Here is a 13,173-nt window from a genome sequence, read left to right as displayed (position 1 = left end):
TTAACATGTAGTTTTCAATAGCAAAAAAGAATTGTTCAGTTGGGTATGAGGTGTTGGAAGGAAAAATGGTTTTGTGATTGTCATCAAGACATTGGACTATGGTGGTGGTCATGGACACCAAGAATATATCTTGCCTGTGAGAGAAGTGGTCAATACAGACCTCATAATAAATTTAAAAGAGATGATTCAAACAAAAAAAAATTGTGAAGATAACAGGTACAAAGAAATGCGAGTGTCCCTTTAAGTTGAGAGCTCGTAAGTTGATGGCTAATGATGATTGGATGCTAGATGTAGCATGTGGAATGCATAACCATGCTCCTGCTAAACATTTTGAAGGACATTCATTTGTAGAGAGAGGAAACATCATTATTAGTGGATGTATCCAAAAGCATGGTCAGACCAAAAGAGATTTTGGTTACCTTGAAACAAAAGGATGCTTTGAATGTAACCACTATGAAAACCATTTACAATGTATGTCATAGGAATAATGTTATTGAGAAAGCTGGGAGATCACAGATGCAACAGTTGTTGGGTGAATAAAAAAAGCATAATTACATTGAGCCGCATAGATGTGACAACAACACGATGACTGTCACAGACTTGTTTTGGCCACATCCGTTCATTTTCAAAGGTGTTGATATAAGACAAATCGATAACGTTTTCCTTTTCTTGAGACCGTTGGTGCGACATCCACTGATATGTCATTCTCTGTAGCCTTTGTATATCTCCAATTTGAGCGGATTGATAACTACGTTTGGGTGTTAACTATATTGCGTAGTCTCTTGGATGACATTGCTATTCCTGAGGTGATTGTCACGGACAGAGAGCTTGCTTTGATGAATGCTATTAACAGGGTATTTTCTACATCATGACATTTATTATGCAGATGGCATATTAGTAGAAATATACTAGTGAAATGCAAGAAAGTGTTTGAGAGTAAGGAGAAATGGAACAAGTTTATCTTTTCATGGAATTTCTTAGTACTCTTCTCAACTGAGCTTGAATACAATGTACGTCTTGCTATGCTACTTGTGGATTTTGATACATATCTTGAGGCAGTGCAATGCATGTCACAAAGTTGGTTAACTCCATATAAGGATAAGTTTGTTGCCACATGGACAAATAGTTGTATGCATTTCGAGAATGTTATAACCAACAAGTAATATATATTTGTCTACCTTACACTATTGATCATTATGATTTTGATTATTTAAACTTAATTATGTTAATTGTTTCCATTGTACACAAGGCTGAAAGTGCACATACAAAACTTAAATAGCAACATGGTTCTAACCAAGTCAATTTTGAGTGTTCTTGGACCAAGATCCATAGTTTGCTTGAGTTACAACAAGTTGATATTAAGGCGTCATTTGAGAAGAGTTTAACCGTTGTACAACACTAGTTCAAACCATCATATTTTAGAGAGCTCCGAAGCAATATCTTTATTACTACATTAGATCATGCCTTAGCAGAGAGTAAACATGCAGATGATGTTGGCATTGATGCTTTAGTGTGTGGATGTGTTGTTTGATGAACACATGGGTTACCTTGTGCCCATGAGATTACGGATTACATCCGACAGGGTCATTCAATACCACTTGATAGCATTAACCCGCACTGGAGGACTCTTGAGATAGTACAAAAGTTGAAGAATGATAAAGTGGAATTGAGTTGTGAACCAAAGTTTGATCTCATCCTTAAGCGATTCAATGCATCCGATTATGCTATGAAATTGGAAATTCTACATAAGTTATGAGAGATTGCAAATTCGCAAAGCCCAACCCTCGAGGTAAGGGACATAAGAAGATAGATATATCTACGCATCGAGACTCATGTGCATTTGAGTTGGTTTAATCTGGACATGATAGCCACTCACCTATGGGCACCCAGATCCCCACACAGGATTCTGTCAAAGTCCATAAAAAACGGCCCGCCACAGATAAGGTACTTGTAATCATTTTTTAATTACATTTTTGTTAATGATAAATTACGTGTTTTGTTGTTCATGTGTTGATGGATTCCTTGTTAAATAGGTATATCAGACTCGTACAACTACGACTTATTCATATGTTGATGCTCTCCCAGTTGGATTGAAGTCGTACATATGTCTTATCAAGGATGTAGATGCCGATGGCAATTGTGGTTTTAGGGCCATTGCTGGCTTGATGGGGCTTACAAAGGCTGAATGGGATCAAGTCAGGCGTGATCTCCTACAAGAATTGCACACACACAGAGACCGTTACAGTCATCTATATGGTTCACATGACAGTATTGAAGAGCTGACCCATATTCTATCATACTTTAAGCCCAATCTAGGGTATCACCGTTGGATAACTATGCCTGACATGGATCATCTTATTGTATCATGTTATAACGTGGTATTGTACCATTTATCTGCACAACAATGCCTTACATTCCTTCCCCTACGATCAGTGCCAATATCAGAAGTTTAACGGCGTGAGATTGTTATTGGGTTTGTTAATGGGAATCATTTTATCCAAGTATAGCATTATGATATGTGTAATACATTTATCATTTTGTACTGCATTGATCTCATACTTAAAGCTTTATTAATGTAGGTGTTCATGTTACCAGGTCATCCAGTTCCACTGATAGCTACCAATTGGTGCAAGTATCGTTATTCTTGTGCGGTTGGATAGGGTACTGCATATAGTCGCCGAATTGAGCATTTTAAAGAAGTTGTTCATTCAGGGGTAGCGACTAGAGAGACATTTGATTGTATTAACCTTGATGAGTAATGATGTATGTAAGTTGAGTTGTAGTTATGCAATTCCAATAGTTACCAATACATTTTTTTTTCTTCTGATTAGCATTTTGAGTTAATGTAATGCACATGGTACTACTTGTTCATTGCAATGTATCAAATGCATTGGCATAATACTTCTTTTTCATTGCCAAATATTCATTACAAAATAATTTGGTTCAATACTTCTTGTTCATTACAAAATAACAAAAATATCAAAACAGTACTTCTCTTCCATTACAAAAATAACAAAAAAATATTACCACAAAACCTACTACCTATCATCTACTCATCTCTTACGACTGTATGTTCTAAACGAAATAGAACTAAATCCAGCTTCATCGATTTGTTGACCATGTAGAACACGTGTCATCCTCTCAATGGCCTCATATAACCTATCTGGCTCATGAACACTAGTATCATGTACACGTGGGTCAAAACCAGACCAATGTGTGGGGTTCTGGATATACAAGTGTGTGATACTTGTATACCATTGCATGTAACCATCAACACAATCAGCTGGACGTCTGACTGGGGTACTCTTCCTCCGAGCAGATAAAACATGATTATCCTAACTCTCCTATATCTGATCAAGATAATGATACATCACTCTATATTGGCCTGCTATGGCATCTCTAACAGTACGAACAAGGTCGAGTGGCGTAGGTGGGATGGTCTGAACCCTACCAAACTGTCTAAGAACCCTTTTAGGATGATAGGGTTCAACTACATCCAAACACTTCAAACAACCGCTATAGAATGTGATCTCATGACATGGGTGATGTTGACGGCAATATTGATATGGATCCCAAGTAACCTAAGAGAGAAGTACAAATGAAATCTTGATGAGTGACATGTAATGAGAACACTTAATTGAACTAATATTAGTTGTTATACTTCATCAAATGTCAATTTGTCAAGCTCCTCCCGTAGCACCTGTAGGTGTGATACCGTTAAACCAACTTCCTGACGAGGAGTCCATCGATGCACGTAAGGCAATTGTATAGTATATTCCATGTTTTGGTGAGGTCTAAATGGATGAAAATGCTCATAAATCCATGCCTCCAACAATGTCATGTGCCCAGCCATCTGTCGAACAGCTGATCTTGAGGTAACTTTTCCAGTTGAGGTGCCTATCAATTAACTTGAATTCCTTTAACTCTAACAATCTGATTCCAAACAGATAAGAATTATTTTACCTTCCTATGAATATCTTCCTTAAAATAACTATTATTTTCCAATATTTAGTATAACACTTATATATATATATTAAAGAATCAGGGAGCTACTGGTTTATGTAGATTATGTTCGACACTCTAACTTCGAACAAACTGATTATCTTCGACAGTCTACAACCAAATTTTGTAGTTAGGTTTGACACTAAAATGTCGAACAAATCGTTAATGTTCGAAAGAAACACTCTGGACAAGTGGCTAAAGTTCGACAGAAACAGTCCAAACAAATTGTTAAGGTTCGAAAGTCTAGAGTCGAATGGTTTGCAAACTGAAATATTCGTATACAAATCTCATGGAAATGGAAAAAAGTACATAAAACCCTAAAATCTAAGCCAAATGAGAATTATCACCTACTGTATCTCCAATGTGGTTTCCAACTATGATGACAACGAGCACCATCGATGTCTTGAGGAGTCTTTACCACTGTTTTTGTTCATCGGCATGTTTAGGAGTCTTCACCACTGGTTCTGTTCACTAGCGTCTTGAGGAGTCTTCACCACTGGTTCTGTTCACCGACGTCTTGAGGAGTCTTTACCATTGGTTTTGTTCACCGGTATATGGGGGTGACAATCAAACAGAGAAATGAGGGAGAGATGGATCGTGGGTGGGGGTGGAGTGTGTGAGTGTGTGAGAGAGGGTAAAGTTGGAAGATTATGGGTGGGTTGTGTGAGAGTAAGGGTAAAGATGGAAAGTTGTGGTGTGTATTGAGCAAATTGCTTATTTATCAATTTATTAGAGGTGTGCCTTGAGATGAAAGGTAGTGTGCAAATAGAGGCATCCATCTTTTACCAACCTTCAACCATAAATAGTACCAATCCAGACCTATCAACTCAGAAATTATTACCTACATATAAACTTTACAAATCTTACATTATACAAATTTAAATTTTACTATCAGTCACCTAAAAAATTTGGATGGATAAGTTTGGAACAATAGAGTTATGTTGGTGCATATTATCCTATTCTAAGGCCTCGTTTGATAAGACAAAAAAATAGTTAAAAAATTAAAAAATAATTATGAATTGTCATATCACTTTATTTATTTTTTTATATATTTTTCGTAAAATATTAAAAAATTAATTAAAATTGTCAATTTTTAAGCGAGTTCTAATTTTACTATAAAATTTTATAATATTAATTATAAAACTATGTAATCTTTATTGCTTGGGTACAATATTTTTTATTATATCTATTTATGATGAGTTTGTGCATTTTGTGATCGATTTTACGAAATTTTATAATAAAATTACACATTTCAAAGTGGTGTGTATATGGTATACACCCTAAAGGTGTGCACACTATAAAATTCCTCTTTGTAAAGGGATAAATATTAGAGAGAATTACAAATAAATGAAAAATAAAAAAAAGAAATACAAAAAATAGAGGAAAAAAAGTAATTACACTATACATGCAAAATGAAAATAGTAAAATTTAAATTGAAAGCATACAAAATAATAATGAAAAGGTGATTTTTTTTTTAAATTACTAAAATAACCTTCATCTTCTCTATTGTCTATACTCTATTATCTTTCACTCTTTCTTCTCGTCTAAAATCCTAACCTACTAATAACTCTCTCCAATACTAGAAATTCCTCTTTTACCTATCCGCTACCAAAAATTCCTTCTCGACTTTCCATCATCGTTGCATATGTTTCCCTCATACTCTTTTATCATCCTCAGCCTCTTTTTCACATTTCTTCATATTTGTAATGACGCCTCTTCCATTTCGTTCCTCTCCTAATATCCTCTCATACCCTCATCTAGTTTTTGAAAGCCTCCTTTGGTCTTTGTAAGCCTCTCTAATGTTTGCAATTATGAGAATAGGATATTATAGGGAAATGACGAGGATGGGTACCAGATTAGGATAGGGTGGGGTAAAATGAGAAGGAGATGGGGCGGGAATGGCTTGTAGAGGGTGAATGAAGTATTGAAGAGGCTGGGGAGAGTAAGGAAAGGGGTTTGTGGAGGTAGGGAATGTAGGGGAGGGGTAGCTGATGGGCTAGGTTTTAGGAGAAAAGGAAATAAAGAATGGACAAAACAAGAGAGAATGCTGAGGTTATTTTGATAGTTTCAAAAAGAAAATTCTACCTTTTGATAATTATTTTATATTTTTTCATGTGCTGTGTAATTAATTATTTTAATTATTTGGTTTAAAGTCTCTCAACTTGGTTTTCTAATGAGTAAAAAGGACACTCAATTTAATTTTTTATGTATAAAGTTCATTAAAACACATTTTTCATGCAAGAAAGAAAGACATAATATCGGTTATATTTTTGTTTACGAATTTGGCTTTTGTTATGTATCAAAATGTCCAAAAATTATAGGATAGCTAGAGACAACAATACCTAGAGACGTTAGGCTTTCTTGATTGCCACCAGTTGGCATTGTGGTCTTCCAATGCAGTTTCCGTCGCATAACTTAAAAATCTTGTTAGGAAAGGATGAGTCACTCCTCTTGTAAAAAATATCGTAAAGCTTGTCACTCATTTGTAAGAATGGAAAAGAGAGGCCATGAGAGGGTAAAAGATATATTTCTAAAATGTGTTAGGGCACAAAAACTGCAAACGAGTCGAATTTTGCAGGGTTTGAACTCATATCATTTGTTTGCTGAATTCAAAAATCTAGTTCAAGTTTGACTCAAAAATTAATCTAACTTGAGTTCGGCTTGAAGTTTGATGATGATTTTCTTAAACAATTATTTACATTATTTAAATATATAAATAATAGAAATCCTATTATTTATACATATTTGGAAGAATTGCAAAAAAGTGGCATCAACACAAACTAATTGTAATGTTATGAAAGTATAATCAATTTATGCATTAAATTGTGGAACTAAATCTTGTACTTCTATCTTTTTGTAATTCTTTTGAGTTTATATCATTTTTTTACAATTGTTCCTACATATTTTTACATTATTTAATATATAAATAATATATTTATTCTACTATTTAAATAAATAATAAACGAACCAAGCTTATTAAAATTCAAGATTCGAACTTAAAAATTTGACTTAAACTCATTTATTTACCTAATGAACTGAGTTGAGCTTGTAAACAGTATGATACATTTGCAGTCCTACATGATACATAGAATTGTTGTAATTCTGAAGGAAGTTCAGCAAAAATGCAAAGAACCACCCCCAATCTCAACACCTCAGAGCCAGTGCTGGCTGCATTGGCATCAGTTACAGGTATGCAGCTGCTTCTATGAATACTTAACCCTACACTCCTATCCCTAACCAACAACTTTCCATCTGTTTTGAAAGAGCTAAAAACTATGTATATATATTAGTAGTTTGTTTATTATACAAGCTTCTTCTTGTAGCATTGACATACTTACCTTTGGTGCGTGGTTGAGAAAAACAAAGAAAAAAAAGTAGGGAGTAAATATCAATTTATTTTGGCAGTATCCAAACAATTTTGAGAGAACGACTCTCTCATATCATTGTGGTTCGTGCCTCTCATTACAAGCTCATAATAATGATCTAAACCCTTTGTTTCATATACTCACCAATAAAGATGAGCTGCTCAAACAATGAGTTCATATACTCACCAACAAAGATGCGCTGTTCAAACAACTAATTTCATTGGACAAAACTATACAAACAAATTACAATTTTTTTAATGGACAACTACTATAAACTTAAACTATCCATATTATAAACTAAAATAAAATTTATTTATCTATTCATCAATATCCGATAAAATTAATTTTTGATAATTTTCATTATGAAATTTATGAGATAAACGATCCAAGAGTATGGAGGATAATAGTATTTATGGGGGGAGCCACTCCCTAGTTTTGAAACCGACAAAGTTAATTCCCCATTTGCCTCAGAAAAAAAATGAGTGCTAGCTAATTGAAGCACCCGATTCCAAAACCACCTCAGTTTTGAAGCCAAATTTTTACTGTAGCAGTAGATGATAGATGAAGTGAAGGTATTACAGCTATTAATTCTCAGTAGAAACCAAGAATGGGCTAATGACATTCCAATTCAACATTACTACTGTTAATGAGTGAACCCTAGAAAGCTTAATCAGATAGAACAATTATACTGACCATCCAAACACAAGCAAACAAATTACTGTAAACTTAAAAAGGAAAAACAGAAAAGATAATCTTCACAGTTTCAATATTTTCATGAGCTATTAAAGAAAAGCCATCAAAACAACACTACTATCATAGACCACTCCATTACGCGCAACCTCCACGAAGACGAAGAACAAGGTGCAACGTGCTCTCCTTCTGAATATTGTAATCTGCTAGCGTGCGACCATCTTCAAGCTGCTTTCCAGCAAAGATAAGCCTCTGCTGATCTGGAGGAATCCCTTCCTTATCCTGAATTTTGGCCTTTACATTGTCAATTGTATCAGAACTCTCAACCTCAAGCGTGATTGTCTTCCCTGTCAATGTCTTCACAAATATCTGCATACCACCACGAAGTCGGAGAACGAGATGAAGGGTTGACTCCTTTTGAATGTTGTAATCTGCAAGGGTTCGGCCATCTTCAAGCTGCTTCCCGGCAAAAATAAGCCTTTGCTGGTCAGGAGGAATGCCCTCTTTATCCTGAATCTTTGCCTTTACATTATCAATAGTGTCGGAGCTCTCAACCTCGAGGGTTATGGTCTTTCCTGTAAGGGTCTTGACAAATATCTGCATACCTCCACGAAGACGGAGAACAAGATGAAGGGTAGATTCCTTTTGGATATTATAATCTGCCAAAGTTCGGCCATCTTCAAGTTGCTTCCCAGCAAAAATAAGCCTTTGCTGGTCAGGGGGAATGCCTTCCTTATCCTGAATCTTTGCCTTCACATTATCAATTGTGTCGGAGCTCTCAACTTCAAGAGTGATGGTTTTGCCTGTGAGGGTCTTGACAAAGATTTGCATACCACCACGCAATCGGAGGACCAAATGTAGAGTGGACTCCTTTTGGATATTGTAATCAGCTAATGTACGACCGTCCTCAAGCTGCTTTCCAGCAAAGATCAGCCTCTGCTGGTCTGGGGGGATACCTTCCTTGTCTTGGATCTTGGCTTTGACATTGTCAATGGTATCCGAGCTTTCAACTTCAAGAGTAATTGTTTTCCCTGTGAGAGTTTTAACAAAGATCTGCATGCCACCCCTCAGACGAAGAACCAGATGAAGGGTAGACTCCTTCTGAATGTTGTAGTCGGCCAAGGTCCGACCATCTTCAAGTTGCTTTCCAGCAAAAATAAGCCTTTGCTGGTCTGGGGGTATTCCTTCTTTGTCCTGAATTTTTGCTTTGACATTGTCAATGGTATCGGAACTCTCAACTTCAAGAGTTATAGTCTTTCCAGTGAGGGTTTTAACAAAGATCTGCATCTGTTTAAGCATTCACAGAAATTGAGAAATATGTTTTTAAAATAAAATGTTAAAAAAGCTACTTAATAATATAGAGAGTTTAGAAAATGGAAAAGGACAAACAACAAATACTGCTTGAGAATACAAGCATACCAAATCAAATTAAACATCAGCAAAGATAAAAGACAAATAAATCAATAAGCTTTTTAGCAAATAATAAGATTAGAAAACAAAAACATAATAATTAGCAGTGCAAACAATCCAAATAAACTCTACTGTATTGAGAACTAAGCAAGGTTGTTAAAATCGGGATCCTATGTTGGATCGTTGAGGTGTTTATAGGATCGGATCGTAGAATCGGATCGAGAATCGTAAAATCCTACCGAAAAAGACAAATTACATAATAATTTAATTTAAATAAATATTTCTTAAAAAGTATACACAAAATAAACCTATATTCTATTAAAAAGAAGTGAAGACATTTTGAAACATATAATACTATATAAAATGTGCATATAATATTATATAACAGAAAACTCGATGGTAAAAGTTTTGTATTTCATCAAAAAAGAAGGTGAAGAACAAGAATTCTATAACAAAATACTTACAATCTACAATAATGCATAAAAAGTGAAGAAAAAATATTTAACAAAGTTGGATATGAAAATAGATTAACAAACTCAAAAGTGCAACTTAACCGAATGATAAGATTTGTCGTCAACATTCTTGGTGAAACGGATTCGAGTCACAAAAATAATTTCTCCAAAAATTGAGATAAAGTTGCACTCATCTTACACTCATTAGACTTTGTTAAAATTAAGTTTGTTTTTCCGACTAGTTAATTTTCTTAAATTATAGCAATATTTGAATGTTTGTTTCCTAATTTGTTTTTCTTAGTCGATTTGATCCAATACTATTTAATTTTTATTATTTATTTTGACCACATAAATTGATATTTAGACAACAAATATAAAATTTACAATAAAATATGTCATACAATACAAAACAAGGCTTGTAAATTGGATCGGATAGGATCGAATTCGGATCAAGATTTCACGATCCTATAAGATCTCATTACCACCAGGATTGAAAGATCTTACACGATCCAGATCGATTGTACTCAAATAGATCATAAGATCGTAGGATCGTAAAATCCGGATTTGAAAGAGTTCATTCACATGGCCTGTTTAAATGTTGCTTAGAATTTGAAAGAGTTCATTCACATATAGTAAAATGTAAGCTTCTTAAATTTTTATTTTCATTTTAAAAAAAATTGAATTTTGGACTTTCAAAAAAATAGAAAAGAAAAAATTACATAAATAATCCCCAAGGTTTAGCCCTTGTAACAAATTGAACTTGAAAATTTGAATTTTGGACTTTCAAAAAAAAAGAAAAGAAAAAATTACATAAATAATCCCCAAGGTTTAGCCCTGGTAACAAATTGAACCCAAAAAATTTGAATTTTGGACTTTCAAAAAAATAGAGAAGAAAAAATTACATAAATAATCCCCAAGGTTTAGCCCTTGAAATAAATTGAACCCATCTTGTCGCCACACAAGTGGTTGTGGTGAGAGGAAGGTTAGGAGTTCAAGTTGATAGAGCGGCAGCAACCCTTTAGTGATAATCTAACTTCACTAACAAACTTGGCCAAAAAAAAAACAAATTGAGCCCTGGGTTTTAAATTTTCTTTTCATATTAAACCCTAATCTTCCAATTAGATGTCAATCCCAACCATTCATTGTTTTTGCCTCATTCAGCTTAATTTGAATCATAATTTTGAATTTATCCTACCAAATCAATACCACACTTTATTAAATATAAACAAAATCAACAAAATCAGAACCACTTATCGATGATCCAAACAACATCCATATCCATCAAAATATTAGATCCGATAATTGTAACATTTATTTTATCATGTTTGTCTTGGAAAAATAAATGATCTACTTTCAAAAATACATTTACCCTCTAATTTTTTAGTGACAATTGTGTAAATGACATAAACGAACAGCTTAAAAAATGAATGTCAGACAACGCTCTCACAATAAGAAAATGAATGAATGCTTTCAATAGTATAGATATAATGTTATGCAAGAAGCAGGGAGGGTATGAGATCACTGATTGACCCCCCAAAAAAATACAATCTCCACAATAAACATAGATAAAGAAGATGGTATAAAAACTCAAATAACCAAGCCAGGCAACATAAATCTACAGAACCTGAATGGATCAAAACACCAATATCAGATCCTAATCATTCACCATATTTACGTGAATAGAATTGGAAAAAAACAAAGTGTGGCAACAAAATTAACAAACCAGATAATCGAAACATCAAACCACAAGCAAACATAAATATATACAATTCATATATCAATATCTAGTGAAATCAAATCAGGAACGTGGAATGCCTAATCGAAAACGAAAATAAGCGGAGATAGAGAGAGATTTACCTTGAAGGAGGATTGGTGAGAAGAGAGAGAGAGAGAGAGAGAGAGACAGAAAGAGGACGTCAATAGAAAGCTATTGAAAAAACCCTAGAATTTAGGAAGAGGAAGCGAGCAGTATGAGAATGAAAATTGAGAAGGGCATTGGGGAGAATTTATAGAAGGCGGTGGATTGTGGGTAAGGTTAAAAGTTCCAATTTTAAATAATAGGAGTTGTACACGTCTTGAATTCCTTTTCGCGTACGCTATTCTTGTTCTTGTTCCTCAAGTTACGCCAAGCCAATATTCACTGCCATCTATCCATATGGGAGAAAATCTATAATACATACTTTAAAAAATAAAATAAATAAAAAAATAACTTTGGGAGAAGATTTTAGAGTTTCATTATGATAATTTAAATTATTTATTTTGTAACATGTTTTAGGTGTATTATTTATAAAAAAAAATTTAGATTAATTTAATAATTATAATATTTTTATTTTATTACATTTGTTTTCAAAAAAATAAATAATAAATATATTTTTAAAAGTAAACAATCAATTTTTTTAATTGACCAATTTTTTTTTTCTATTGATGATATATATTTGTTGGCTATATATTTTGTATAGGCCAATCGCTGCTAACACGTGACACGTAAAGGGTAATTTGAAGAGTTAATGCAAGTCTCTAATCAACGACAAACACGTGACAATTCATATTGGCAATGATGGGTTTGCTTCGCATAGAAGCAGTTGGAAGGCGATAAATGATGTGGCCCAACGGTTACTCACAATTCAAATTCAAAAGAGATGCCTAACTACAAGGAAGGCTTCGTGGGAGCAGATGATTTAGGGCCATAACCAGTGATCGTGGAAGGACATTTCAACGGTTAGAAGTCTGCTTCGACAGTTACCATTGGAGAGTATAAATAGAAGAGAAGGCTAACAGAAGAAAGGCTCAGACTCAGATCCAAAAACCTGTCATTTACTCTATATTTTTCTTTCTAGTTATTACATTTCTAGTTCTTTAATTCCTATATTGTACTTCATTTTCAAAGAGTAGATTAAGTAGTCGTTACTGTAAATCTTTTCAAGGCTGGGTCATCTCATTGTAAGTTCTTATTTACTTAATGAAATTCAGTTTTTGAACTATTTTGTACTTGTAATCATTATAAGTTTCTCCTAAACAAGCCACCAATAAAAGTCCTCTTCATCGAGGCTGCAAAAACTTCAACATAATCGTCTGATAATTGGTTGGCAATTAAAAATTCTGTAGGGATATATTGATCCTTGCTGGCACGCTTTAAATTACAAAATTAACGTTCGAAAGCCAAAAAAGTCAATATATATTTTTGGCATGCCCAGTGGGACCATTAAAAATGGCTAGACATAGAACAAGAGGAGAAAATAAATGTCTGGAAGAGG

The 13,173-nt window shown here is 34.0% G+C and overlaps 2 protein-coding genes across 3 annotated transcripts; one reads left to right on the top strand and one right to left on the bottom strand.

The window, feature by feature from the left end:
• The first annotated feature begins 390 nt into the window (after positions 1 to 390).
• LOC145814359 (uncharacterized) lies at positions 391 to 2,660 on the top strand. Its single transcript, XM_082911097.1, has 4 exons — positions 391 to 532; positions 715 to 854; positions 2,034 to 2,378; positions 2,580 to 2,660. The coding sequence occupies exons 1-4, from the start codon at positions 391 to 393 to the stop codon at positions 2,658 to 2,660; spliced, it is 708 nt and encodes a 235-aa protein (XP_082767223.1).
• Positions 2,661 to 8,014: 5,354 nt separating this feature from the next.
• Positions 8,015 to 12,060, bottom strand: LOC114279181 (polyubiquitin). 2 transcript variants are annotated; one of them, XM_028221392.2, is made up of 2 exons: positions 11,777 to 12,060; positions 8,015 to 9,344 (listed from the first exon to the last, which is right to left on the bottom strand). In XM_028221392.2, the coding sequence occupies exon 2, from the start codon at positions 9,342 to 9,344 to the stop codon at positions 8,196 to 8,198; it is 1,149 nt and encodes a 382-aa protein (XP_028077193.2). In that variant the 5' UTR covers positions 11,777 to 12,060; the 3' UTR covers positions 8,015 to 8,195. The 2 variants fall into 2 exon arrangements, with proteins under 2 accessions (XP_028077193.2, XP_082770951.1); XM_082914825.1 differs by lacking the exon at positions 11,777 to 12,060 and adding an exon at positions 9,600 to 9,860.
• Between the last annotated feature and the right edge of the window lie 1,113 nt (positions 12,061 to 13,173).

This window comes from Camellia sinensis, chromosome 2, assembly GCF_055761805.1.
Source record: "Camellia sinensis isolate YWXY chromosome 2, ASM5576180v1, whole genome shotgun sequence".
In the NCBI taxonomy this organism is placed as follows: Eukaryota; Viridiplantae; Streptophyta; class Magnoliopsida; order Ericales; family Theaceae; genus Camellia; species Camellia sinensis.
This window is presented reverse-complemented; position numbering and strand designations above follow the sequence as displayed.

What these genes read in the sequence shown, in the direction of transcription:
- LOC145814359 (XM_082911097.1), top strand. Translation starts at nt 391, where the DNA reads ATGGTCAGACCAAAAGAGATTTTGGTTACCTTGAAACAAAAGGATGCT. An exon ending in ACAGATGCAACAGTTGTTGG is followed by an intron (nt 533 to 714) that starts GTGAATAAAAAA and finishes CATTCTCTGTAG; the next exon opens with CCTTTGTATATCTCCAATTT. An exon ending in TTGTATCATGTTATAACGTG is followed by an intron (nt 2,379 to 2,579) that starts GTATTGTACCAT and finishes TTATTAATGTAG; the next exon opens with GTGTTCATGTTACCAGGTCA.
- LOC114279181 (XM_028221392.2), bottom strand. Translation starts at nt 9,344, where the DNA reads ATGCAGATCTTTGTTAAAACCCTCACTGGAAAGACTATAACTCTTGAA.